The 27,262-nt window shown below is 60.1% G+C and overlaps 1 protein-coding gene across 1 annotated transcript in view; it reads left to right on the top strand.

Moving 5' to 3' along the window:
* The window catches only part of TBC1D22A (TBC1 domain family member 22A), a 146,342-nt gene extending 119,755 nt beyond the window's left edge, over positions 1-26,587 (top strand). Inside the window, exons 12-13 of the mRNA XM_081127383.1 lie at positions 8,555-8,650; positions 26,056-26,587. Coding sequence (XP_080983509.1) covers positions 8,555-8,650; positions 26,056-26,184 — 225 coding nt within the window. The 3' untranslated portion in view covers positions 26,185-26,587. The remainder of the gene's footprint in view (positions 1-8,554; positions 8,651-26,055) is intronic.
* The last annotated feature ends 675 nt before the right edge of the window (positions 26,588-27,262 follow it).

Genomic DNA, 27,262 nt, shown 5'->3' on the forward strand with positions numbered 1-27,262 from the left:
GCCTATAGCCCCCCTTAGTAAAGAAGCAGGTCCTCGGGGAGCGTCAGCAAATCGAGCCGGGCACTACGTGAAAACGAGCCTGTCGTGACCAAGCGGGCTTGTCCCAGGCATGCAGCTGGCTTGGTGTTCCCGCCATCGTCGACCGCCACCAGGACACGGGCAAGAGCGGGGGGGTTGCGTCCGACGACACAGGCGGAGTCAGCACCCGCTCGCGGCAGGAACTGTCCGTAACCCAGGAGCAGAGGCAGCTTCCTCAGTCACAGCGGGCGCGTGCAGCATGCAGCTCGCATCGCGTCCCCGGGAAGCCAGCCCTGCCCCAAGTTCACGTCCCGTCCCCGGGAAGCCAGCCCTGCCCCAAGTTCACGTCCCGTCCCCGGGAAGCCAGCCCTGCCCCAAGTTCACGTCACGTCCCCGGGAAGCCAGCCCTGCCCCAAGTTCACGTCACGTCCCCAGGAAGCCAGCCCTGCCCCAAGTTCACGTCCCGTCCCCGGGAAGCCAGCCCTGCCCCAAGTTCACGTCACGTCCCCGGGAAGCCAGCCCTGCCCCAAGTTCACGTCACGTCCCCGGGAAGCCAGCCCTTCCCCAAGTTCACGTCACGTCCCCGGGAAGCCAGCCGTGCCCCAAGTTCACGTCACGTCCCCGGGAAGCCAGCCCTGCCCCAAGTTCACGTCACGTCCCCGGGAAGCCAGCCCTGCCCCAAGTTCACGTCATGTCCCCGGGAAGCCAGCCGTGCCCCAAGTTCACGTCACGTCCCCGGGAAGCCAGCCGTGCCCCAAGTTCACATCACGTCCCCGGGAAGCCAGCCGTGCCCCAGGCCGACAGCAGAGCGCTTGCTCTCACTCCTGTGCTGAAGGCCTGGCCGGGCCGGCCCTGAGTGGAAACGCCAACAGGTGTAGGGATCGGGAGGGGAGAGCGGGCCTGTCCTTGCTGGGGACGTGCCAGGAAATCCCGAGGAGCCCACCAGGAAGGGCGAGCTAACGGAGGTGCTGGAAACAGTTAACCTGGGAAAGTCGGCTGTGTTCCTCCGGGTTAGTAACGAACGACTGGAAGATGGAATTTGGGGACCAGCACCATTTATAATAACGTGAAATTCATAAACACACCTTGGGGTGACATCAACTAAGGGGGCTTCAGATTTTGACACTAAAATTGCAAATCGTTGTTGAGAGAAATGGAAGAAATGTATGGTGACAAACACCGTGTTTATGAATTGGAAGATTTAATATTAAAATACTCTCCCAAATCGACCTTTAGAGTCAGTGCAGCCCCAGACTCCTACCAGGCTTTCCTGTAGAAACTGTTTATTCTGAAATGTACATGGAAATACAAACGACCTACGATAGCAAAATTTACAAAATTTCGTAAAGAAAAACACCCCAGTGGCGGCCTCGGCGTCCTGAGTTCCAGATGTTCTGTAAAGCTACCGTGAGGGAGGCGGTGGGGTGCTGGCCGGCAGACCCCGCAAGGGTGGGCCGGCAGAGTCCCGAAGAGCTGGGAGGCCCCGGAGGGAACGTGCCCCCCGCGTGTGACCGAGGGCCCTGATGGGGGCCACGGAACAGCTCCTGCCGCTCGGCGTCACAGACGCCCGTTAAAAACCGACAGTGACTCAGTCGTTCCCCAGCGGACGGTGTTGTGAGTAAACCAGCAAATCCTCGGCGGAGGACTCGGCCTCCCCAGCCGCAGGAGATGCAAGGTGCACCACAGGGAGCCGCGCAGCCACCAGGACGGCTGAGACGGGGGAGCTGCCGGCGCTCCCGGGGCGCGTGCGGAGCCCTCCACAGGAGGCGGGGTGTCAGCGGCGGCGGTTTCTTACGAGAGGGAACACACACGTGCCCGGGGGGCACACCAGCAAAAGCCACTTCTAAAGCGACCTCGGCGTTGCCTGGGGACGTGGAGGGGATGCGCTGTCCTTGGCCCAGGTGTTCTGCCGGGTTAGACGCCCCACTCACTAGCCACATGTGGCTCTTTAAATTAGTGTTAATTAGGTTTAAAAACATGGAGAAATCCAGTGGCCTGGTCCCACCAGCCGCATTTCACGGATGCAGCCCCTGGGGTGGCTGGTGGCACCGTGGACGTGCAGACGTGGACAGGTGCGTGCCTGCGGGTTGTACGGGCGACGCTGCTCCGAGCGTGACGCTTGACCGGCGCGCAGCGTCACCGGGGGACGCGCTGGACATGCTGGCTCCTGTGCCCTATGCCCCTGACCGGGCGGCCCTCAGGGTGGTCGTGGAGCACACGGCCCCGGGAACCTCTGCTCGGAGAGACTCGGGGCACAGGACTGAGCTGCCCCCGGCGCAGGACGAGCGGCGAGGGCCTCTCAGCGGCACGGGGTGGGGTGGACCACGGCGTTGGGCGGGGACGACTCCGTCACCTGCGGGTGCGTGAAGCCATGGAATGCACGTCGCGGGCAGAGTGGAGAATGGTCCTTAACTCAGAATCCGCTCCGGCTGCGCTACCTACTGTTCAGCTGGGGGAGGGGACAGTTGAGGTGAGACGTTGGGGGCGGGGTCCCCTCCACAGGTCAGAGCCTCGAGGGGGAGTCACCCAGCGAGTTAGTGTCTTCCTGAGCAGCGGGTGGCCGGCCTCGTTCCGGCTCTGTCGAGCCCTCGCCGCCGCCTGCCTGTCTGTGCCGACTGGCGGAGGGGGCGGACCGTCAGAGCGTTTGGTCACGAATTAAGTTTCCCTGGAAGCGAAACAGGTCACTAAAAATATTTTAAATACCTGCAGATTAGATGAATATTTCCTGCATCTGACCTTAATGTGTATTTGTCCAGTTTTGCCTGAATTTTCCCTCTCAGCATTTATTCCCCTTTTGGGGACGTGGCAGGATTGGAAGTGACGTGTGTGCAGAGCTTTCCCATCAAACCAGAGCAGAAGCAAACCGGAGCGATGACACTTCGATTCGGCAGGACCAAGGGAAACTATACCAAGTTAGTTAAAGACGCGCTCTCATTGTAGGAGACAGTGTTAAATGTACGTGTCCTAAGTCACGGAGGTAAGGAGCCCCGAAGCCGCGGTCTGAGAGGAAGATGGCCTTGTAGCGGAGAGTACGAACCCCCCTCAGCAGAGCGAGGCGTGGGGCGGAAAGCGTGGCCGCCAGGGACCCGAACAGCGTGGCTCGTGTGGTCGAATGAATGTTTGTTCATGGGGATCCAGAGACGGGAGGCAGCCAGGCTTCGTGTGGAATCCCCAGGGCCGTCCACAGCCATGCACACGGGAGCACGTGTCCACGTGCACATACGTGTGCCCCGGGGAATGTGCGGCGTCGGCCAAATGAACTTCCACTTGAACAGCGAAGTTGAAGTCACGCGCTCGGATGAACCCTCTGAGCTCGGCGCTCAGGGACAGACCTGCCCGGGCGTGACGCATCGGACCCACGGACCTGTCATCGCCTGTGAGTCCCGTGGGGGGCACAGGGCCCCAAAGAGCTGACCGTTACGTCCTGTTCACGTGAGCGAGAAACGTGGTCCCCACTGAGTGGACGGTACGGGACCTCTGCCGTTGCCGTCAGCTGAGCGCGGATCTACCCTTATCTCAGCGGTAAAGAAGAACAACGTGACCCTTGTGGCTACATTCTGACGGTGAACGTGCCACAGTGTCGTGCGGGCGGCGCCTTCCCGCCCCCGAGGGCCGTCGGGCGCGACTGTCCTGTGCGCCGCCCCGAGGCGGGCGCTGGTGGTGGGGGAGGAGAGGCGGGCGCAGGGACCCCGCAGGGGGAGCTCGTGCTTTCACCTGCTGGGCAGGGAGCTGTGTTGGAGCAGCAGCGTCCGCTGCGTCCATGGCGTGTTCGCTGCAGCCCTGTTCGTAGCCGCACCACGGGTGCCCCCGCATGGGGCTGGGGGAACGACTGACGGCCGCAGGCTGGCGCAGCGCAGGGCGCAGGGGGACGGGTGCGCTGGGTGCCGTCGTGAGCGCCCGGCGTTTCCCCAGAGGGGCCAGACGCAGACACCCTGACCGGTTGGTCGGGAGAGGGTGGGCGTGAACGTGCGTGTACACACAGAGACACGCAGACACACGCAGACAGACATGTACACCCACCCACATACAGACGTGCACACAGACATGCACAGGCACGTGTGCGCCTACATACACAGACACGCAGACACACAGAGGGGGGCGTGTACACACACACCCCTTTTCCCGAGCACGCGTGTATTTGCTTATATTACAAACAAAACAGAAACATCAGCAAAACAATACAGCAGAGCCCGATGGCAGAGGCCGGGCCGCGGAGGGGCCGCGGGGGGCAGGGGCGGCCCGGTGCCCGCTCGCACTCTGCTTCAGTTGTCACTGTGGGGCCAGCGTTGCCTTGCGTAACCGCGCGGCCGGACCAGACCCCAGCGAGGAGCTGTCCAGCGGTCCTTCAACAGCAAGAACAAAACTAGCATTAAAACTGAGCCGAGCGACGTCGCGTCGGCGCCAGAATCCCACAGGGAAAAATGGCTTCACGCAGACGTGAGCGATCAAACAGCGGCCCTCGTGGGCACACCCCAAGCACAGAGACCTTCCAGGACATTTAAAACCTATTCAGTCATCAGACTGTCGGTAATAACAGTGCTGCCTCGAAGCTGTTATTTATAGACACACGTAGGTACCAAACGCACGTATTACCATAAGTACATATATTAGGGGGATCAAGTAATTACGATAATATAGGAAGTAAGGTTTTCAACATGAGAGAATCAATCATAAAATCAAATAAGTAAGAACCCTGTAATCTCAAGTATGAATTAAGACTCCGTATGAACCCGGCTTTCTCTTTAAAAGGGATAAAAGTGTATCTTGTAGCTCCCGCCGCTGATCGGGCCGCTGGAAACCGTGCCCTGCAGTCTCCACAGCCCTTCCCACGGGAGAAACAGGGCTCCTTGGAGAGACCTCGGGTTCCAGGTCGAGGCCCACGGGTCGTAGAGAAAGCCAGGGGCCTCTCCGAGTCCTGGGGTCACATCGGAGCCCAGCTGAAAGGGGCTCCCGCTGGCCGGCAATGGGAACATTGAGCGTGGGAAGGACTGTTGTGCGGTGGATGGAAGCGTAAACGTGTTCAAGTCCGTGGTTCCGCAGCGATTCCTAAGTACACCCTCGCCCTCTCCCTTTGAAGGCTGCGAGGGCCTCAGCTGGTGAGTAGGAGGGGAGACCCCCGCAAGGGCCGTGCCTTTCTGGCCATCAAAGGCGTTTGAGGGAAGTGACTCCGTAGGGGGAGAGGCAGCCCTGGGTGTGGAGGGAGTGAGAGAATCGCGCGGTCACTCTGGGGCGGCGCTCAGAGACCGTCAGCCAGCGGGGGACTTCCTGATGGACGCGCCCGGCGGCACCGGACCCACTCGCCCATCGGTCATACGTGTATCAGCAATTTCTAAGTATTTCAGTATTTTTTATTATTTTATGTTTTTCTCTTGTAATTCGTGGCTTTAAAATGTTCATTTCAGTTAGGAGTTGCTGCTACATGAGGGCCACCTCCCAAGCCCCGGAGCTGGGGGCAGCCCGTGGTCACCCCCCTCTCCCAGCTCAGCGCTGTGGGTGCTGATGACTCAGGGGGAGTTTGACGGGCTGTGACCTTTGTCATGTAACCACCGGGAATGTTCTCAGACATGGACAGACACATGCCAATAAGTGTCAGGCCGGCGGTAATGGGGCCCGGCGTGGAGACAACGGGTCGGTGACTGCAAGGTGCTGGCGGGCGCAGGCTCGTTTATGCGCCAGGGCTGGGCCCCACACGAGCGTGATTCACGGCTCCGTCACCAGCCGGGCCAGACCCGGGGCGTGGGGCGCGTGGGAACACCAGCCCTCTGCATTTCTGGCGGGCGGCGGTGGCCGCGGTGGCCGTTGATGGATGTTCAGAGGAAGCTGCAGCGAGATCTGCTGGCGCAGCGGAAGCGGTCGCTTGGATCCGAGCAGAGGGTGGGAAGCAACGCCTGTCACGTGAACGGCCTGAAAAATGCACCCACACAGCTGCGCAGACACAGAAACTCCCGCCACCAGGGGCTGGGGGCTGTATTTCAGCGCCAGAAATTACAAGGGAAGCTTAACGATGCCATTAAAGGTGAAAAACTGCTCCTTTTATTACGTTTTCTCCGCCAGAAGAAACAGAAGGGAAACTGCTTCTTTGCCTTATTTCCTGCGCTTTAAAAACTGCACCTCGTGCCTGAGTAATCTGCCTTTAGTTAATCTGTAGACATTTTGGACTTTAATATTTTTGTTTTATAAGCAAAACTCGTTCCACTGGGGAGCCTGAAGTGCACTTTTAAGAAAACGCGTAATGTTCGGGGCGTCTGGCTTTTCCTCTGCGGCCCACCAGCCGCTGGAGCAGAGGCGGGAGGAGGGGAGCGCCTCTGTCCTGTTGCCATCCTTGAGCTTCCCCAAAACCAGGGCCGGGGGCAGCGTGGGCCCCGTCTTGAAGGGAGGGTCCCAAGGAAGGCGGGTGGGGCCCCGGCTGGGGGCTGCCTCAGCCGGTGCCCGGACCCGAGACAGCGCTGAGCAGGGGCCGTCCAAGGTCGCGAGGTCAGAACCAAGGGTGGGGCCACCTCAGGCCACGGAGCCTGAGCGCGGACCTGGGGGCTGGGCCACAGCACCGTGGTCCCTCCAGACGGACACATCCCTTGCTGACTCCGGAAAGACCGTTCAGGTTCGTCCCAGTCTCTCTCTTTCGATTACGCACAACCTCAAGTTCACAGAAGAGTGTCACTGGTTCAGGAGCCGCCCCTGTGCTGCTACCCAGCTCTGTCGAGTCTTCATTTCTTTCCCATTTTGCTTCAGCTCTTTCATTTCTTACTTAGAGATTAAATTTTCCTTGTGCCACTGCAGTGTCCTCTTTCCTGCAGCGAGGCTGCTTCACTCCTGGACACGCTGCTGCGTCTGTGCCACACGGGCTGTTTCCGGAAGCAACACGTAGCATCGTGATGAAGGATCAGAAACTTCCCATAAACGGCACCAGCCTCCAGTGCCCGTTGCCACATGCTTCCCTGTTTTTAGTATTCACGTGGCTGTGCGGCCGTGTGCTTGTCTTCAGGCTCTGGATTTCCGTGGTGGGACTGCTGGCGCCGACCCATCCTCCCGTCAGGGCCTGCGAGGGGTTCCCGAGCTCTCCGAATTTGCAGGCCGTGCTCCATCTCGCATTCCTGGCGCGTCGCCTTCTACGCCGCGTTGGAGATGCTCTGATCAAGAAAGACGTCCGGGCTGCGGGCCGTGAGCCTGGCTGTCCCCAGACTGCCCTCCACCCGCGGCGCCCGCAGGATCCCTTCCCGCCGACACCCTCTCCTCCGCTGGTCCTCGGAGCCCCAGGTCCTCCCAGTCCCGGGACCGCGAACGGGTCTCACGCTGGCTCGTTTCTCTCTGCACATCCCTCCCTGATCTCCAGCCCGAGGGAGCGGCTTTTCCTGCTTGTCCTGACCTCCCGGGCTGTTCAGACCCTTGGCCCGGTGTCTCTTGCTGACTCTCGGGGGGTTGAACTCTGGGTGTGAACTCTGGACACGGATCCGCTGTCCGTCACGTACACACGGCAGATTGTTTCACTGGCCTGTGATTGTATAAGCACCTCAACTACGGCGTCTTCATCACACATGAACGTTGTAAATTTTCGTGTAGTCGGGTGTATCGATTTTTAGAATTTTTGCTTTTGGTTTTTTACTTTTTTTGCACTCACTTTTCTGATCCACCTTGAGTTCTGGCTCTGACTTCATTTTGTCCACGGATAGCCTTTGGCCTCCATGCCTTTTACTGGACAGTCTGCCTGCCCCGTCTGTTGCCGCAGACAAACGGTGGGCTCCACATCTACCGTGGCGTTTGACCCCTTGGGTGTCCCTCCGTCAGCTCTGCCTGGACTGGGGGGTGCCGGGGTCCCGGGAGCGGGGTCCCATGCAGCTCTCCCCTGGAGCGGCGCCCGCGGGTGCTGCCTGGCGTGCTGGACGGCTCACGGCAGGCGGTCAGGGCCGGGACCTGCGGCTTTCCTCTGTCAGGGCAGCTGGGACGGGGTCAGGGACTTCTAATGTCATTCCCATGGGCGTCTGGGCTCCAGTGTGACTTGTCCCCCTCACTGGAGGTATTTACGGCTTTACACTGTGGATTCAGTGGTAGGAACCGTGCTCCTCCTTGACCCCCAGGACTCCCCATCTTCAGAAGCCTGACCCTTGACAGGCTGTTTTCAGAGGAACGGCCGGCCTGATGCCTGCACACAGCCCGGACCTTGCTGGGCTGGGCCGTCGGCCTGACGTCACTGGGCAGGGGACGGGCCTCTGTGGGCCCCGCCTGTGGCAGGGGGCTCCCTGCCCTCGGGACCTGCCCTGTTACTGCTGCTGTCACCTGTGCAGGGGGAGACAGGGACGCTGGATTTGAACTTGCCTAACCCCTGGTCTGCTAGTCACGTCCTGTTTACCAGGTGGCCGGTACTTAAGGAGAAAATCGTACTTATTTTGATGAGAGGAGAATGTGGAAGTTCTGGCCTTTGGGAGAAGCAGTCGGTCCCACTGGCTCTGGTCCCCTTGGAGCCCCGACAGCACCCGAGGTCCTGGGCTGCGCCGGCTGCCTGCCCTGCACACTAACCCTTCTCCTGCCTTCTCTCTTGCAGTCTGAGCCCGAGGGCTTTTCACACTTCCACTTGTACGTCTGTGCTGCTTTTCTCCTGAGATGGAGGAAAGAAATACTAGAAGAAAGAGATTTTCAGGTAAGTAAATGCCTTTCAAAAGATTCCCAGTTTGGTTCTCTGTGGAGCAGCCTCATTCACCCTGGCTCGCACTGGTGTCTGTGGAAGGGCTGTGAGCCTCGTGCCTGCGGTCACCCCGGCCCCTTGCTGCTTGAAATCCCTCACACCGTGGCGGCAGGTCTGGCCGTGTCCCAGGGCAGCCTTGTTGGTGTGGCCGTTTCTCGGGCTCCCAGAGACGCCTCCCCGAGCGGCCCCTGTGTGTCCTTGAGAGTGATGGCAGCCGGCTGTGACATGTTAGGGACGGTGCTAGGCCTGGTGCCTGGCCCCTTGCAGCTGTATGACTTGGGGCACATTGCTCAGCCTCTCTGAGCCACAGTTTCCTCAGCCACATAGTTGGGGAGCCACGTTCGCACCCGTTCATCAGGCTCTGAGCCCCGCCTGGGGCTCCATGTGGGCCAAGTCCCCAGCCCTGGCCTCACCCCCAGGGCCTGTGTATGGTGGCCTGATGCCCGGTGGGGTGTGGTCACTGCTACCTGAGGTGCTGGGTGGGTCGTTCTCCTGCCTGGTGCCCTGGGAGGGTGGGGCCGCCCATGGTGCCCTGAAGAGAACACCAGCAGTTGGGGACCATGGGGACCAGGGTCTGGGCTCCACACTGCCAGGCAGGGCCCTCTCCACCATGCTGCCTCCTCGAGCCCCTCGTCTCTCAGGTGAGGGGACAGGCCAGGAGGTGGGCCTTGGGTCACCGCGCGGTGGCTCGGGCAGCTTGCCGGGCGTGGTGGTACCTTGCTCCGTGTATGTCCCCGAGGACCATGGGAGACATGGTGTGTTTGCTGTCTGGCCGAGACCTGCCCTGACTGGGTATGACTTGGGCAGCTGGTTAGGGTGCTATGCTGGCCGCCTCAGCCCTGCTCTCCTAACTGAGGTTGACAGGCCGGGGACAGGTGCAGCCCAGTGACTCCACGGCAAGAACTCCCAGGGCCTGCAAGCCTTGTGCAGGGCCAGGGCGGGGGCACCGCGAGACCGCTTCTCCCCGAAACGCCGGATAACCCGTGCTCTGCCGTCGCGCAGGCAGGAAGGAGAGCAAGTGTGAACGCCACTGTGTGTGCCGGAGGGCTCAGCTAAATGGGACAGGAAACAATAAAACAGAAATTAAATAAAGAACCTCGGGCGTCCCAGTGAGCACGGGGAATTGTGTTTGCAATTGTGACATTTTAGGAAAATGATTCTGCCTCCGTGGAGACAGCGGAGTGGCTGAGACCCGAGCCCGTCTCCAGCAGGAAACATTCAGGGAAAAGGCTCTGAGCCCCGGTCTCTGCAGAACTGTAATTTGCCCCATGGGAAATAATGTGCTTGAGTCATTTCCATGGGAACAGAATCCTTCTTGGAGGAGGAAGTCTTCCCAGAGAAAGGCAGCCCTCCTGGTGTGAGTGTCGCCGTGCGTGCAGGTGCTGGGGGCAGGCAGGCAGGGCAGGTGGGGGCTGCCGTGTCCTGGGCCTTGCTTTCTGAGACTTGCTCGGGCTGACGGCCTGATTGCCTCAAGTTCCATGAGCATCTGTGAGGCCTGCTGGAGGGAGGGGCTGTTTGGAGCCACGTCCACTCCTGTCCTGAGCGTTGCTGGAGCTTTGTGCTTTCCCTGGAGCACTTGCAGACCCCAGCCAGGGCTCGTCCCACCCTCCTGCAGATGACCCTGATGCCACACTCTGTCCTGACACTGGCCCTGCAGGCACTGCACCCTGGGATCGTCCCTTGTCCCTGCCTCTGCCAGCCATTGCCGTCCGAGCCTCAGCACCCACAGCCTGGATTCTGCCTTACATTGGGCTTTTCTATCCAGGTGTTGTGGGGTCTCTGGGATGGCAGGAGCTCCCCTATGTGCAGTCTTATGTCCCCTGGCAGTGGGCCTGGCTCGCTCCACCAGGCCCAGCCCTCGGTGGGGGTGGGGTTATTTTGGGCCCAGAGAAGCTTGTCGAGGAGGCTCCTCAGGGCCCGCCTCAGGCACATATGGTCAAACAAGTGTTTGAGGGCCGACTTGAGCATGTCCCACTGGGACTGGTGCTGGTGGCCTGGCACAGGGTGGAGAGGAAATTCTGGGCAGGGGCAGGTGGAGTGAGAAGTTCTTTGCATAAGGCTAGTGAGCCAGAGCAGACGGCCTGGGCGTGGTCCTGCTGTTGGAGGCCTAGGTGTGCATGGAGCAGGAATGGGAGACAGTCTCCCTGAGAATTCCCCACCACAGCTCACCCTCCCACTCATCCCCATCCAGTCAGAAGAATCTAGATTACTTTTTGACCAGAATACCTGGAGCCCCAGGTGCCCAACCAGGAAAATGCCTGCACCCTGCAGAGTGACACATTGTGACCACAGCCCCAAAGCGGCAAATGTGTGTCTGAAACATGGTAAAATTAGAAGGCAGCTGAAAAACAGAAAGAAATCTTACAGAGAACTCACACAAGTAACAAAAAGCATCCTTGTGGAAAATGCACGAGGGCAATGAGAACGTTACTGTTGGTGAATGTGAATGTGTCTTTCCTTGAACGTGTCTTCCCATGAACCTGTCTTCCCGAGAATGTATCTTCCTGTCAATGTGTCTTTCTGAGAATGTATCTTCCCATCAGGAATCAGGAGCTGAACATTGAAACAGACGCTGCCTGTCATGCTGACAGTGCAGTGAGGTCTGCAGGAAATAGGTCTGCCCTCCTCCCTGTGGGCATGGCACGATGCAGCCCCTCCTCCCTGTGGGCGTGGCAGGATGCAGCCCTCCCCTGTGGGCGTGACAGGATGCAGCCCCTCCCCTGTGGGCGTGACAGGATGCAGCCCCTCCCCTGTGGGCGTGGCATGATGCAGCCCCTCCCCTGTGGGCGTGGCATGATGCAGCCCCTCCCTCCCTGTGGGCGTGACAGGATGCAGCCCCTCCCCTGTGGGCGTGGCATGATGCAGCCCTCCCCTGTGGGCGTGGCATGATGCAGCCCCTCCTCCCTGTGGGCGTGGCAGGATGCAGCCCTCCCCTGTGGGCGTGGCAGGATGCAGCCCCTCCCCTGTGGGCGCGGCACGATGCAGCCCCTCCCTCCCTGTGGGCGTGGCAGGATGCAGCCCCTCCTCCCTTTGGGCGTGGCAGGATGCAGCCCCTCCTCCCTTTGGGCGTGGCACGATGCAGCCCCTCCCTCCCTGTGGGCGTGGCAGGATGCAGCCCCTCCTCCCTTTGGGCGTGGCAGGATGCAGCCCCTCCTCCCTTTGGGCGTGGCACGATGCAGCCCCTCCCTCCCTGTGGGCGTGGCATGATGCAGCCCCTCCTCCCTTTGGGCGTGGCACGATGCTAATTGTGTCAGGAGCCTTACCTGTGCTCTGGTCATTCCCTGGTTTGTAATTGTCAGCCGCCTAGATAGCCCATGTTAGGAGATCAGTTTCCTAGAGTAGGGGACATGCTGGCTGGGACATTTATAATTACCAAAAGCCATATCTTCAGATGATAGTTCCTGATGTGAGAATATGTTCTCAGTATATTCTGTGTGGGTTAAAGCATGACTTGAGATTACATTTGTCTACACGTTTTCATGTACATAAATACGCATATGTACACCTATGTATGTATATATACATAAAATACACACTTCACATATACATGTGTATAAAACTGCCCATATAACCTACATACGTGCATGCACACAAGATGTACACTTGTGTAAAACACACATGATCCACATGCATGTATAGCATTGAAACACAGGCTACATATGCACACACATAAAATACATCTACACATGCATGTGCCCATCATCACACGTACATGTGTCTGTGCACATGTCTACATACATACAAACACACGAATGTATGCATTTACATACATACATACACTCACACAAAGTTCACACCTCCCATCCTGTACCTAGCCTGGTGCAGGTGGAGATGAAGGGGCATGCGCCGGCTCGCAGGAGTGCCCTGGATATCCTGGGTGACTGCTCTCAGCTGGCATCTGGAGGTCCAGCCTGCTTTTGGGCAAGCCCACGGCTGTCCTGGCTCCCTGGTGCCCTCTCACCCACACTTTCAGGCGTGTCCTGCCCATGGGTCACAGACCTGGGCCGTGGGCTTTACGTCTCTGTCAGGATGGACCCCGCAGAGCGAGTGGCCCTCCACGGGTTAATGCCCTCTTCAGGTGTGCATTTCAGCTTGTGCTCATCTGAGGCAGCAAATGTCATGAAATGCCAAAGTAAAGATCAGTTGTCTCTTTCTTTATCTCACGGCATTTTAAAGACAAAATTGGGTTAGTTGAAAACTAATCTTTAACTGGATTATTGTGCTCCTGTGGGTGGCTGCAATTTAAGTGTGGGTGTGTGTGGCAGTGTGGGTTGTGGGACGGGGTGTGTGTGGCTGTGTGGGGTGCCAGCTGCTTGAACTCTTCTTGAACCGGAGCTTTGGGGGCCCAGACCCTTTGCCTCCTGAGGGCTAATGTAACCAAGGGTCTCTGTCGTGGGAGGTCAGGAACACAGGCTTGGAGGAGGTACTGGCGAGTGCAGACCATCCTCCAGACCTGCCTCTCCCACCTGCCCCAGGGCCAAGAACAGAGCCCATTTCCTAGGAGGGGCTGTAGGGCGTGTGGCCCAAGGCATCTGCCTATAGACCCAGAGGGCGTGGGGGGACCGTGGTAGGTTCTGGAACATCCTCAGCAGAGAAGGGAGGTGGTGGTAAGTAGGTCACCTACAGAGTTACTGGAAGGGGTGAAGAGACAATGGACAGAGCAGAGACTCAGAGTCACTGCTTCTCACACACATGCACACTGATACACACATGTACACGCACATGGATATGCATGTGCACATGGACATAGGCACATCCATTGCATATGTGTGCACACACATGGGTATGCATGCGCACATGGACAGAGGCACACCCGCGCGTGCGCACGTGAACACACGTGCACACGCGTGCACACCCCCACTCTCAGAGCCTGCACGAGACGAGGCAGGGGAAGAATTCATTTTGTTCTTTTCTGGTTTCTGAAAACAGCCCCTTTCTGTGTTTGCAAAGGGGGGATTCTTGCTCAAAGAAAGGAAACGACCCCTTGGCCACATGTGGTTTGTTTGTATTTCCTTCCCCACAATGACCCTAGTGCTTCCTGATTGCAACTGAGTCTCCTTCGAGGACCTTTGGCTTTCACGGGGGCTGGGCTTCTCTCTGTGGTCAGCGGGGTCGGGGGCACAGCCAGTGCTTCAAAAGCAGGCATGTCTGCCTCACAGTTGTCCAGTGAAATAATGTGCGTGATGGCGTTGAGGGAGGGACTGGGCTGCGTCCGGGTTGCTGGTGAGGCTTCGGGCTCCTGGTCTCCTGGGAGGTGCCTGGTGTTCCTTCTCTTTGGGGCAGGCGGCCTTTGTAGTCTCTCCTGAGCCATAGCACCTGGACTCCAGGGGTGAGTCAGGCCTCTCCTTGCCTGCCTGCCACCCACCATCCATGTCACCTCTCCCCGGTTTCCTGCCCCTTCCCACAGGGGGCCCTGGGGGTGGCGGTGGGCTTCGTGGCAAGTGCTGGGAAGGGAGGGGGAGCTGGCTGTCTTGTTCATGGATCCAGTGATGGCTTCCTGCCCGCTCACACAGGCCCTCCCTCCCTCCTTCCTTTCATTAGAGGAATTTCTTACCTCGAGGGAGGGTGGTTGATGTCTTAACCCCAGGACTCAAGCCCCTCCTTTCCAGGCCAGGACACATCCCCGGCCCAGCCCAGCTCCTCCGAGGTCTCCGGGCCGAGCCTCCCTCAGAATGAGCCTGCCTGCAGTGGGGTCGGGGCAGCCACAGCTCTACGCTTTGCCAGCCCCTCTCTCCCTTGTTCAGTTCTGCCCGTGAATTAGTTCTGCCATTAAAGGAAAAATTACACCCACCGTTCAAATCATTAATTGAAAGGCCCTTATTATCTCATTAATGGTGTTTGATATCTAAGGCAGACAAACTTGGAGCAGCTCATCTGTTCGGTCCCTGAAGAAATGTAATTACATCCTGGGCCTGATTAAAACGTCTCCCTCTCAGCTGTCACACGTCCGTTCGCAGCCTTTCGTGGGCACGAAACGCATTTAGTCTGGAGATAAAATTGCACCGAGAAGGGGTCCGGCATGAAGTAAGAGCCTGGCCACGGGCCTTACCAGGTCCTCACCCCTCAAGCCGGCATGGAGAACGAAGCAGACACATGAGATGAGCTGGTGCTTGAGGCGACCTCTGGGCTGCCCTGCAGTCCACTGTCAGTCCAAAGCCCTCGGTCTATATGGAGTATTCATTTGTCACCCTAATTAGTTTGAGGATTTTCAGGGCAAACATGGTAGGATTTCTTAGCTCAGTCTTGGGGTGTTTGTTTTTTGAGGTAAAGCACACAGAAGAAGGTGCATTGATCTTTTAATTCCTCGTGCACAGAAAAAACATTTGCTCTTCTCTCATTTAGTGTGTGTGGTTCTCAGCTGGGCCAGGGCTAGGCAGCTGGGACCTGGGAATGCTGTGGACATCAGCTGCTGGCTGTGGCCCCTTGTCAGGGAGCTGAGGACCCCACTACACCCCATCTTTCCTGCCCACTGGGCAGCCCCTCCCAGGGATCCATCTCATTTTGGGGGAGCTGGGATGCCACCGCTCTAGCCTCACTCTCTGCGCCCCACCTGGGTCCTCGCACAGGTGCTCCCAGGAGTGTCCTCGTCATTGTCAGTGTCACCTGACAGGGTCCGCAGTCTCCTGTAGCTCAGAGGATGGGAACTCCGAGACACCGCACTCAAACCCACCTTCCTAGTCAAGGGTTATGAAAGTGGGGCACCTCGGGGCCCTCCTGCCCTCGCTGACTGAGGTGCAGCCCGTGACAGTGGCAGTGAACCTACCTGGCCCAGCACTGCTTGCTGTGTGCTCTGGGTCCTGGCCAAGGACACAGGGTCCCACCCCTCCTGCTTGGCCTCCCAGGGCGCTGGCTCAGGCAGTGGACACGGTGACCTGCATCAGGCCTGGTGTGGGCATGTGCTCCTTGAGAAGCTTTGGGCACCGTGTTGTCTGGGTCCCCCAGGCCCCTGCCTAGCACACTGTCCCTTTGAGGGGCTCCAGGTGCCTCTTCCCCTTGTCCAGGTCGACACATCCTTGGGGAGCCTCCTCGGGCAGCCGTCTGGGTGTCAGTGGACAGCTCTGTGCTGCCAGCTGCCTTGTTTGGCCAGCTCCTGGGTCTGTGGCCATCCCACCTGGTGCCCAGCCTGGATTGGGCCCCTTGTCCTGGCCAAGGCCCCCGTGAGTCCCTCACCGAGCTTTTGCTGGAAGTTGACCTTGTGTGTTTATTGTGTGAGCTCAGCACCGCTGTGGGTGCCCGGTTATTGCTGGGTTCATGTAGTGACCAGTGAGACACCAGGCCCCCCGTCCTCCAGAGGCTGACTGCCCCCAGCTCTGTGCTGCCCATGTGACAGCCGGGCTCTCCAGGCAGAGGTCTCCCAGGGAAGCATCTCAGAGGACACTTGGCATCGGCCTTGGTGCCACTCATGGTCACACCTCCCACACGCCCTCCTGGCAGGAGTTCACCCAGATCTTGATACCCTACTGGCTGGTGGACCCCGATCTGTCACTTGGGATGTGCTGCCTGAGGGCCCGGCTCCTGCACCCCTACCTCTCCCAGGGTCTCAGGCGATGAGTAGCCCCACGCCTGCCCGGCTCCTCACCTGCTCTGCAGCCACGGGGGGGGGGGGGGGGGGAGTCGGCTTCCTATTGCGCGTCCTGTCTGCTGGGTGCCCACATCGGTGGCCCCTTTGCTCACGGGCATGTCTGCTTCAGGTGCTGCTCGATGCTGAATTTGTCTCTAAATAATCCTGTTGTAATAAACTAATTCCTGCCGAGCACAAGCACCAGCGTGCGAACCTGTCACAGAGTTGAGTAAGGTGACATCTGTCACACTATCACTCTCGATCAGAGCCTCGCGCCTAAACACCAGCCCGTGGCTCTGTGTCACCCCTCCACGTCCGTGTCTTCATACTTATCATGATGATACCTCTGTTACTTCGGAGATGGGCGCTGGGAGCCACAAAGACGCAGTTTCTTCTCCGTGGGAGCAGCTGACATAGTTTGAGCAGAAACTGAGCTGTGTGTATTTAGAAATCAATTGAGAAGTCAAGTTGCTCAGCTTGAAAGGTGCCGCTTCCTGCGCCGAGTTGGCTGCACTTATCTAAGACGGGCCTCCCTGTTGGTGAGACGTGCGAGTGGGGCCATTTCAGGAGGCGCCTGATCACCCAGAAAGGGCCCTTGGGTGGCTGCTGGCCAGGCATGGGGGTGCTCGCGCCCAGCTTCCCCTTGCGGTGCCGCCTGGTAATGGCGGCTCGGCCCTGGGGTCTCTCCATTGCTGCTCTGGGTCCAGGCCCGGGGTCGGGCCGCCTCGTGTGGTTCTCTGTGCTGAGATAGCTCACCAGTCATTGACAACTCCACCCCCGTCAATGTGCCCCCACACTTGCTGGCCAGTAGGCAGCCTCTGTGCCAAGCTGGAGGGGCCTGGGGTGCAGACGGCAGTGCCAGAGCCAGACTCACTTTGCCACTTGTCAGCTGGTCCTTACGCTCCGGTCTCCAAAGGGAGAGGCTCAGGTCTCAGTCATCCCATGGCTGCCTGGGGTTTGCATGTCCTTTGTGCTCTGTGCACTCACAGTCTCATCCTTGAAACAGCCAGGCCAGAGGGTGGGCCTGTCCCTAAACCTGGGGTTCAAAGAGATTGACCCTGGGCAGTCCAGCTCCATTGCGGGGACAGAACCTGGCATCGGGTCACTCTGCCCCCAGGGTGCATGGAGGCTGGAGCATGGGCAGAGCTGGCCTGGGTGCCACAGGAGCTCCCCACAGACAAGAGTCCAGATTGAGGAGAAAGGTCCGGAAGGGGGTGGCTGGAGGGGTGGTAGCCAGGGTGGGAGGCTGAGGGCAGTCGGGCTTTTAGACGTTTGTTCTTTTAGGGTTTGATGATTCTCCGGGGAGTTTCCTGATGGTGCAGCTTGCCTGCTCTGGACCAGGGTGATCGAGACCTCCAGGTTCAAGGGACGTCTCGGGCCCTCTGGCCCAGCCCCATCTCTGTCCACCGTGAGTCTCCTCACTGGCTTCAGATAAACCCCTTAGGCATGGGGCCCCCACGTCTTCTAGCCGCACTAGCAGACATGTCACGTTCGTTTTCTTCTCAGATCCACCGTCTGCCTCATTCTTGGCAGTGAGGACCGGTCCCATCTGCCCCACGCACATGCCCTCCGGCCCAGCAGGGACACAGCCCACCCGGACCCTCCTGTCCACTTGGACGCCGGGCCCATCTGAAAGCTGTGCTCTGATCTGCTCACCTAGAGGGCAGCGAGCAGGGCCCAGTAAGCCGCACCTCTGCCTCCTGGCTGTGAACCAGCCATTTACTCTCCCCGCTCAGGGATCCCATCTGTAAAATGGGTGTAGTACGTGTCTCTCAGTCTGTTGGATTAGATGAGAAGGTGGGGACCTAGTAGGTGCTTTGTAAACACACTGAGTCAGCACCTCCAGAGGCAGTACCCAGGCAGACATGAGAGGGGCCAGGGCCCCCCAGTTGGACACCGAGGGCCCCGGGGCTTCTGGGTGCCCCTCTGGTTAGCCAGCGCTCTCCCAACCGCTACACTGCCCCGGCTGCCCTGCCACCCAGTGTGAGGACAGTGTGAGGGTGACAGGCATTTTGGAGCCTGGCCCCGCCCAGCCTGCACCCCGGCTCTGTGAGGTCACCTTTCAAAGTCTCAGACATCAGTAAACATCTCATTCAGTTATTGGTGTTGATGAGAGAATAGATACCTAGATCGAGGGACAGGGCAGAGAGCCTAGGAACAGACCCCGTACGTATAATCGCTGATCCCCGACCAAGGAGCAAGGGCGACACCCTGGAGCAGGGACAGTCTCCCCTACAGACGGCGCTGGGACAGCGGGACATCCACAGGCGGACGAGAGAATCTACACACAGGCCGTCACCAAAGTTAACTCAAAGTGGACCACGGGCCTAAATGTGAGGCACAGAACCGTTAGACCCCTAGGCGGTAACCCAGGAGGAGACCTGGATGACTCGGGTGCGGCGACCAGTTTTTAGACCCAGCACCAAAGACATAGCCCGGCCAGAGATAAGGGACAGGCCGGGCGTCACTGGGATGAAAACCTCTGCTCTGCGCGGGACAGTGTTAGGGGACCGAGAAGATGGGCCGAGACGGGAAGACAGTCTCTGTAAACACACCTGATGGAGGACGGGCACCCGGGGCGTGCAGAGAGCTCTTCAGACGCAACAGCGAGAAAACAGCCGGCCCAGCTCGCACACGGCCGGAGGTCTGAACGCACCTCAAAGAAGATACTCGTACAGCAAGTGATGTGATGGAAAGGTGCTCACATCCTGTGTCGTCAGGAAAATGCAAGTTAAAACCACAGCGAGACACCGTGTTCCTGTGAGAACGGCCAGGGCCTGACACTGACACCGGGTGCTGGGGGGCGGGAGCAGCAGGAACCCTGCCGCTGGTGGGCGTGCACGTGGGCAGCCACCGAGGAACAGCCTGGTGGTTCCTTACAGGACAGACCCCTCTTCCCACGCGGTCCAGTAGGCACGCGGCTGCTGTTCACCCAAAGGAGTTGGAACACGTCCACATAAAAACGGACCCCCACCCCATGTTCCCTCCGTCTGTGCAGGTGACCTGAGGGTCAACCGGGACTGGCCTGTGGAGCCCACACCGTGGGGCTGCACTTCCCGTGGCCTCCCAGGGGCTGTGAGCGGCGCAGGGTCGGGTCAGGTACAGAATGCCGCTTCCTTCATGCGGACTCCTCACCAGGAGCCAGCGTGGGGACCCGGAACCTCGTGAGTGCTGTCACTTGGGGTCCCCTGTCACGCTTTGTAATGGTTCTGGCGCTTCCGGTGCTCTCCTCCTTCCCTGCGCTCTGCCCCGTCTCAGTCGGGCAGCGGGAGGTCCACGTGAGGACATGTGAGAGAACATGTGAGAACATGCGGAGCTGCTTGGGGACTTAAGAGCTGTTACAACTTATATTATAGGGAAGGACCACTTGCTAGTGAGTCTGGACCGGCCCTGCTGATGTCAACGTCAGCACCGCTCAGGTGTGCTTTTGGAAGTGGGTCCCTGGGTGGCACGTCCTCGTGTGTGGCTCCAGTGGGGAAGCCTGTGTCCCAGCGGTGTCCGGGCCGAGCGCTGCCGAGGGCTGGGGCCTGGTGGTCCTCTGGGTGCTGATGGGACATCCACCTGCGACGTGAAATAGAGCGCCTGCTTCCTGGGACTCGCCCGACTCGCGTGTCCAGCACCCAGGGGTGTTTTTCTCCTTAGAATTCCACTTTTGGGAAAGAAAGAATAAATTAACCACAGGACAGGGCAGCTCACTGAGCCAGCAGAGGCCCCGGAAGGTCCCTCTATTGTTGTGCCTCTTGCTATTCGCCAGCGGGCAGCTGGCTGGCCGTCCCTGCCACTGTCACCATCTTCCCATTAGTGCTGGTTTGCTCCAGAACTTGACAAGGTTTTCAAACAGGTTTTCAAACTGGGCTGTCAAAGACGTTACGTGTCACAGGGCGGCCTGGGAGGGAGGGAGGCAGGAACAGCCGTGGGGACAGCCCACCCGGCCCCTCACCCCTCCTGGAGGGCGTTAGGAACAGCGCGGCCACCACACTGAACAGCAGGGGCCTCTCCTAGGGTGGGGTCTGCAGGGGTCAGAGTCGGGGGGATGCAGGAGTGGACTTAGGGATTCAGACCCCGAGGGAGCGTCCCCCGGAGGGCGTGGGGGCCCCATGGACTGACCTCCGTGTGGTCACTCTCCTGCCTGCGGTGCCGCTGCCCTGCCCCCAGCCCGAGTGTCCCTGGGCACCGGGCCTGCCTCGCACACACGAGCGGCCTGAGCCGGGTTCCGTAGCCACGCTGCACGCGTGGATGCGAGGGAATGAGTTCCATGACTTACCCACCACTGACTCAGTGTCAGTCCAGGGCAGGAGCCAGTGAGAGGAGAGGAGAGGAGAGGTGGCCAGTGGGCCGTTGGCCCGTCAGGACTAATTTGCTCATCTGTGTGCGTGGGAGCCCACCCGTCTCTCACCTGCAGGAGGAGCCGGCCCCAAGGGCTCTCACGCCCTTCCCGCCACCGGGGAACTTCTAGGCCTTGTTGTCCCCATGTGTCCCCAGGAGGGAGGCTGTCCCAGGTGGTGTCCCCCAGGTCGGCGGGGCAGACGGGGGGGGGGCAGGGTTGTCAGAGCGACTCACGCCAGGAACCCTCATGCCTGCCACGTGGGAAATACTCAGTTTTCTGGCAGCCTCATAGGAATGAAGGGAAGAAGGGTGAAATTAATATTTTACTTAACCTAGTACATCCAAAATATTGTCTTTCAACTGTAATCATGTGGGAATTAGGAAACATCTTACAGCCTAAGAATGCAGACTAAGTATTTGAGATTCAGTGTCTTCTATACAGACACACGTGTCCACAGAGCCCTGTTGTGGACAGCAGACAGGAGGGACACACGTGTCCATGGAGCCCCATTGTGGACGGCAGACGGGAGGGACACACGTGTCCACGGAGCCCCATTGTAGACAGCAGACGGGAGGGACACATGTGTCCACGGAGCCCCATTGTGGACGGCAGACAGGAGGGACACGTGTCCACGGAGCCCCATTGTGGACAGCAGACAGGAGGGACACGTGTCCACGGAGCCCCATTGTGGACGGCAGACGGGAGGGACACACGTGTCCACGGAGCCCCATTGTGGATGGCAGACGGGAGGGACACACGTGTCCACGGAGCCCCATTGTGGACGGCAGACGGGAGGGACACACGTGTCCACGGAGCCCCATTGTGGACGGCAGACGGGAGGGACACGTGTCCACGGAGCCCCATAGTGGACGGCAGACGGGAGGGACACGTGTCCACGGAGCCCCATTGTGGACGGCAGACGGGAGGGACACACGTGTCCACGGAGCCCCATTGTGCACGGCAGACGGGAGGGACACACGTGTCCACGGAGCCCCATTGTGCACGGCAGACGGGAGGGACACACGTGTCCACGGAGCCCCATTGTGCACGGCAGACGGGAGGGACACACGTGTCCACGGAGCCCCGTCGTGCATGGCAGACAGGCCAGCCACAGGCCTGGTGTAACTGCAGGACCAAATATTGCCTGATTCCTGTCTGTCACCTGTCTGCAGCCTGCGTCCCACCTCCACACACGTTGGCTCACGTATACCCTGCCGGCCGGGCTGGCCACTGCCGGTTCCTGCTGCTTGAGCCCGAAGTGTGACACAGCACCCACCTGGGCACCCTCGGGATGTGGTCACCTCCGAGCAGCCCTGGGTCTGTCAGTTGTACGCGAGGTCATGGGGTCATAGGTTCTGAGAGCACTGCTCGCATGGTGGCTGTGATAGGAGCACGTGCCCTGACACTGCTGGGTGACGGGTCCTCGGTGGCCTTTCTGTGGTTTGCACCAAGCAGCTCATGGTCCAGTCAGTTCTTGGGGAACATTTTAGGTTAAGTACAGTTTGTTTTGTGTCAGCATTAGAATTTTTTTTTCTGATTTTCACCTGAGGATATTTTTATTTTGTCCATTGATTTTTTTGAGAGAGTAGAAAGGCAGGAGGAGGGAGGGGGAGAGAGAGAGAGAAACGATGTGAGGATTGGTTGCCTCCCACATGTGCCCGACCAGGGCTGCAGAGTGAACCTGCAACTGAGGTATGTGCCCCTGACCGGGAATTGAACCCCTGATCCTTTGGTTTGAGGGCCGACGCTCTAACCGCGGAGCCACACCGACCAGAGCAGCGTTAGAATTTGAAGATCTAGTCCAAAGACATTAAAAAGCTCTTTCTTCTCCAGCTTCTTGGCAGCCTGTCAACATGGACAGGCGTGGCTCTGTCACGTGGGCTCCGGTGCCCTGGGCTGGGGTCCCTTCAGCAGCTGGGGGATTGACAGTCCCTTCCTCAGACATTGGCCCTGGACCCGCCATGTGCCAGGTTTCGTGGCAGGAGAGTCAGGTGTGGTCGCTGCCTCCCTGGGCGTTCTGGCAGTGAGAATGCCACTTCCTGCGACCTCGTTAGCTGAACTGCCGCTTCCCGTGGTTGATAATTTATTCAGCACAAATGTCACCTGTCCGCGTGTCACTGCTGCTGCTAACAGCAGTCACAGTAACACTCACTGAGGAAGCGTGGGCTTCTCCTGCTCTGGCGGCGACGGGGCCTCTGCCCGTGTGAACTTCGCCATGCGGGGGTATGTTACTGTCCCCGTTGATGGGAGGAAACTGAGGCACGGGGTACGGGGCTTGCATAGCTCACAGTGTCCAAGGATGTCCCATGGAGGATGTGGGGTCAGGATAGCAGGAGGGCTGGGGCTTGGACACCGCACCTCTGAGCTGGGTCCCTCCACTGCATGTCACTGCTGTCCCCGCTCACGTGTGAGTCTGTCAGGGGCCAGACAGAGCCCTGGGGCTCAGGGATGCCCATGTGCTGGGGGGGTGCACCCACGCAGAGATCCTTGTCCTTTGCAGACGGCAGGGTGGTTCATCTGAGTCTGGAAAGGTCCCCACAGCCACCAGCATCACTTGCTGTCCAGCGTTGGAGGTCACCCCTTGGAACCTGCCTGAGGCAAAACCTGCAGCAGGAAGGTTCCCATCTGCAGGGCGTCCCTGCAGCCCCGGTCACGTCGTGAGGACTGAGAACCGCCAGCGGCCCAGGGCTCTGACCTTTTCCCGCCTCCCATTCACCTGCCCCGAGGCTGAGCGAGAGGCGGCCACTGTGGCTGGGGCGCCGGCGGGGCCTCCCCTGGGGGCCGCCTGGGAAAGGAAGAGCAGCCACGACTCAGGCTCGTGACGCAGCCCAGCGTGTCCCAAAGTCAGGCTGCTGGCTGCGCCGAGAAGCGGGGCGTGCCCAGGCTTACCCCCAGGGCTGGGCACTCAGGCGACTGCTGAGCGGTCATGGCTGAGACCGCGGGCCTCAGCTGGTGGAGGCGGGATGGTTCCATCGCCTGCGGGCCCTCACTGACCACGTGGGGCGGTGTGTGGCGCGGGCTCACTGGGAGGAAGGCGCAGGGGCCGAGGCGCTCGCCTGGGTGGCTTTGTTGATGGGCGTCTCATGGACACAGGCAGGGACTAGTTGACTGATGTCTCCCCACGTCAGTGCTGTGTTCAAACTTCGCTTTGTCAGGTTTGCCAGCGTGGCCACACCGTGTGTGTGGAAAGTGAAGGTGGAAAACTAAATTGCCCTCAGCAGTTGCTGGGCTGATCACTGATGGGCTGTCTCAGCCCCTCCCCCTTGCTGTCACCTCGCAGGGGACTGTCCCCAGGAGAGTGACCCCCTGACCCCGAGTGTGACCAGTGGCAGCCTCCTGAGCAGTGGCCTTCACCAGCACGACACGGTCAGTGCAGAGCAGCTCACGGCTGCACGGCATGCCAGGTCCTGGTCGGGAGTCCCTGCCCCACGCGTCAGCAAGACAGGCCTTCAGGAGAAAAGCATCTGCCTTTAAGAAACCGTTTGCGTGTGTTCTCTGCCTCGTAAAGGTCGCCGGGTAGATTTTCCTGCTTTAGTATCGCCGGCCACGAACGCTGGGCTTTTCCATTCTCCCTCCGTCCCGCGAGCCGGGACCAAATTAGATTCTGAAATTGAGTGTGGGGCCGAGTTGGCGGGTTCCCGTAATGGGAGGGGAGTGCTGCCACCTTGCAAGTAGCGGGGTCATGATAATATGAAGAAAGTGGATTAGAAAGGAAACCAAGGGTATTTACTTACGACCTGCTCGGAATTGGATTGGCACCTGTGTGAGTTGCACCTAATGGTGAGAGACAGCGATTGATGTTGATGCCTCCCCGGGGACGTGGTGCCAGGGAAATTCGCTCTGCGGATTCAATTTAAAGGCCCCCAGAAAGTATCTAAAATGCAAAAGGAAATGAACTGAGGGCAAGGAGGTGGCCACAGAGAAACAACACTGGAGGAGAGTCTGCGGAGAGCAGAGGGCTCCAGACCAAGCAGGGCCAGCCGCCTGGCACGCACGGCCACGGTAGGAGCTGGGATCCCCGCTACACATGAGGAGCCCGAGGCCCTGAGGCCAGCCCGCTCCACACAGCCAGGTGGCCGCACAGCCAGGATCCGAGACAGGCCTGGCGTCCAGTCTGTGTCCCAAGTGCCCGCGATGGGCGGGCTGTGCCAGATGGCTGTACCACGACCATGGACAGATAGAGGGGGTGGGACTCAGAGGGGAAGCCACACAGTAATAGAGGCCCAGGTCCAGGATGTGACCATGGAGCCCCACTCGCCCCGCCCTGTCCCCCCACCCCCATTGCCAGCCTTGCAGGGGCAGGAAGCTTGGGGGGTGAGAGGCCAGGAACTGCTGACCGTCAGCCCCTGGCTGCTCCTTTCCCAGGCAGGAAGCCCGGGCAGCCTGCATCCGATCCCTCTGTCACTTGTCACCTGCTGGGAGCTGGGAGCAGCACCAGCACCCTCAGAGCCTCAGCTCCCCTCCAACTCCCCCAGATCCAGCTTCTTCCAGAAGGACGGAGAAATTCAGGGGTGCAGAGCCACAGGGCCATGGAGCAGTGGGGGCTCCTCCCTTGAGCTCTCCCTGCTCCTGCCAAGCCCCTCTGTGCCGGGCCTGTGCTCCCCGAAACCTGCCTCGTCCTTGGTGGGGCTGCCGGCTGCTCTGCATGCGGCCTGTGGGGAGGGCTGGTGTTCGGGTTCGATGCCTGGTGTGTGGGGCTGGGTCTCACTCCAGGGACCTTTCCTTCCCAGCGTCCACCTCGGTGGCAGTTCATCAGGTTACCGTCTCTTCAAGGCTCCTCCCCCTGGTTTCTGGAGCGGGAGCTCCCGAGGCAGCCAGCCCTGTGGGGGTGGCTCTGTGCCAGCCACCGAGCGAGACATGGGTGCTGCTGGGTGGCCGGGCCAGGGCAGCTGGGGCTCTAGCAGGTCTTCCCTGGAAACACTGGGGATCGAGTGAGTGACCGTGATGAGGACTGCCCTGTGTCCCCTGCCCTTGGGTGCTGCTGGCCCGTGGGTGACTGTCCGGTGTCCATCTGCCTGTGTGTCCCTGCTGCAGTGTTACCCGGGGTACAGAAGTCTGGGTCTAAGGACACTGGGGTCTGTGGGTGGCACCTTCCTAGTGTGTAGAGCCCTTGGGGAGTGGACCAGGGAGCAAGGCTTCTGAGCCAGGGCAGGACAGTGCACCCGGCCAGATCCCACTGGGCCCAAGCCTGGGCCCTGGGGTGTTGGGGACACTCAGTGGAATGAGGTGACAGCCTGTAGCTCCCCAGCAGATGTCTCCTAAGTCCAGCCCCTCCTGGCTGCTGGGCTGGTGGTCTGTGGTTGAGGGGGGAGGGCACACGACTGATCTGTGGGCTGCTCCAGGCTGGGGCTGGGACGGCACGGAGCCCGTGGCTCACCCCCCGCGGGCTGGTACGGTTTCCCAGCTCTGCGGAGAGGAGCCTGGCCTGCGGCGGCCTGCCGCTGTGGCCTCCCTCACCCGCTCTCCCCCTAGGAGCTGCTGCTGCTGCTGCAGAACCTGCCCACGGCCCACTGGGGCGATGAAGACGTCAGCCTGCTGCTGGCCGAGGCCTACCGCCTGAAGTTCGCCTTTGCCGACGCCCCCAATCACTACAAGAAGTGAGTGTGGCCCCGCAGCAGGCCCCACGCCCCGGACTGCACCCATCCGTTTGCTGGCCACAGGCTTGTGGCCAAGGAGAGGCCTTGCTGGACAGCCCTGCCCCTGGGGCGCCCGCCGGGAGGGCACCAGGCACAGCCCAGGGCCTGGCCAGGGCGGGCTGCCTGTTTCCCGAGATACCAAAGAGAGCCAGGGAGGGTCCCGGCCGTGCCGGCCAGCGAGCATCGGGCCCTCCCTGTCCTGGAGTGTCCTTGCCAAGCGACCGCCTCCTGGAGACCAGCCCGCGGTGGCCCTCGGAGAGCCTGTGCCCGGTGCCAGGGAGGAGGAGATGGTGGGCATCTCGCACCTGCTCTGAAATGCACAAACTGTTCTGCTGAGGGAAGGAATAAAATACAGACAAATGTGAGTGAAGCGTCGCGTCGCCTTAGGTCTGCTCTCGCGGCGGCCGTGTTCGTGCCCGGCCCTCCCTTGACCTCGGCTGTGGACGGGCTGCTTTGGGCTCAGTGGGAGCAGCCCGCCCGGGGGGAGGGCCGGGCACTGGGGCCCTGCTGCAGCTGGCCGGGGGCAGGGCCTCGGGATCGCCTCAGTTTGTCTCCAGCCTCTGGAAAGAGACCCGGCCCTGCCGGTCCCAGTCAGGTAACCACGGGCGGGGCTCCGGCCAGCTGCCGCTTGGACAGAGGTGTAGGTGGGGCGCAGCCTCTGGGAGGGGAACCGAGCTCGCCCACTGTGAGGGTTGGTTGGCATTTGCAGCCCAGCAGCCGTTCCATAGGCGCACGCTGGGGGGGACTCAGCCCCACAGGTGGTCTGAACCCCAGGGGTCCTGAGACAGGACCTTGACGGTGTCAGTCAGCTGTCCCCGAATGTCTCACCCTGCCGGCCACCAGGAGAGGCCCTGCCTGCTGGTGCGAGGGGCCCAGTCAGACGTGGGGGAGGCGGGCTCCAGGGCGGGGGGCAGGGCCAGGGGAGCGGTTTGTGGGAAGGGCCTTGGCTGGTGGGAACTCTGGGTCTGTGCGAACACGCGGGTTTTATTACAGCTGCAGGAAGACGGGCCCTGCTCGGCGGTGCCAGGCCTGGGCCTCGGCGC

The sequence above is a fragment of the Miniopterus schreibersii genome, assembly GCF_964146895.1.
Source record: "Miniopterus schreibersii genome assembly, chromosome: 2".
In the NCBI taxonomy this organism is placed as follows: Eukaryota; Metazoa; Chordata; class Mammalia; order Chiroptera; family Miniopteridae; genus Miniopterus; species Miniopterus schreibersii.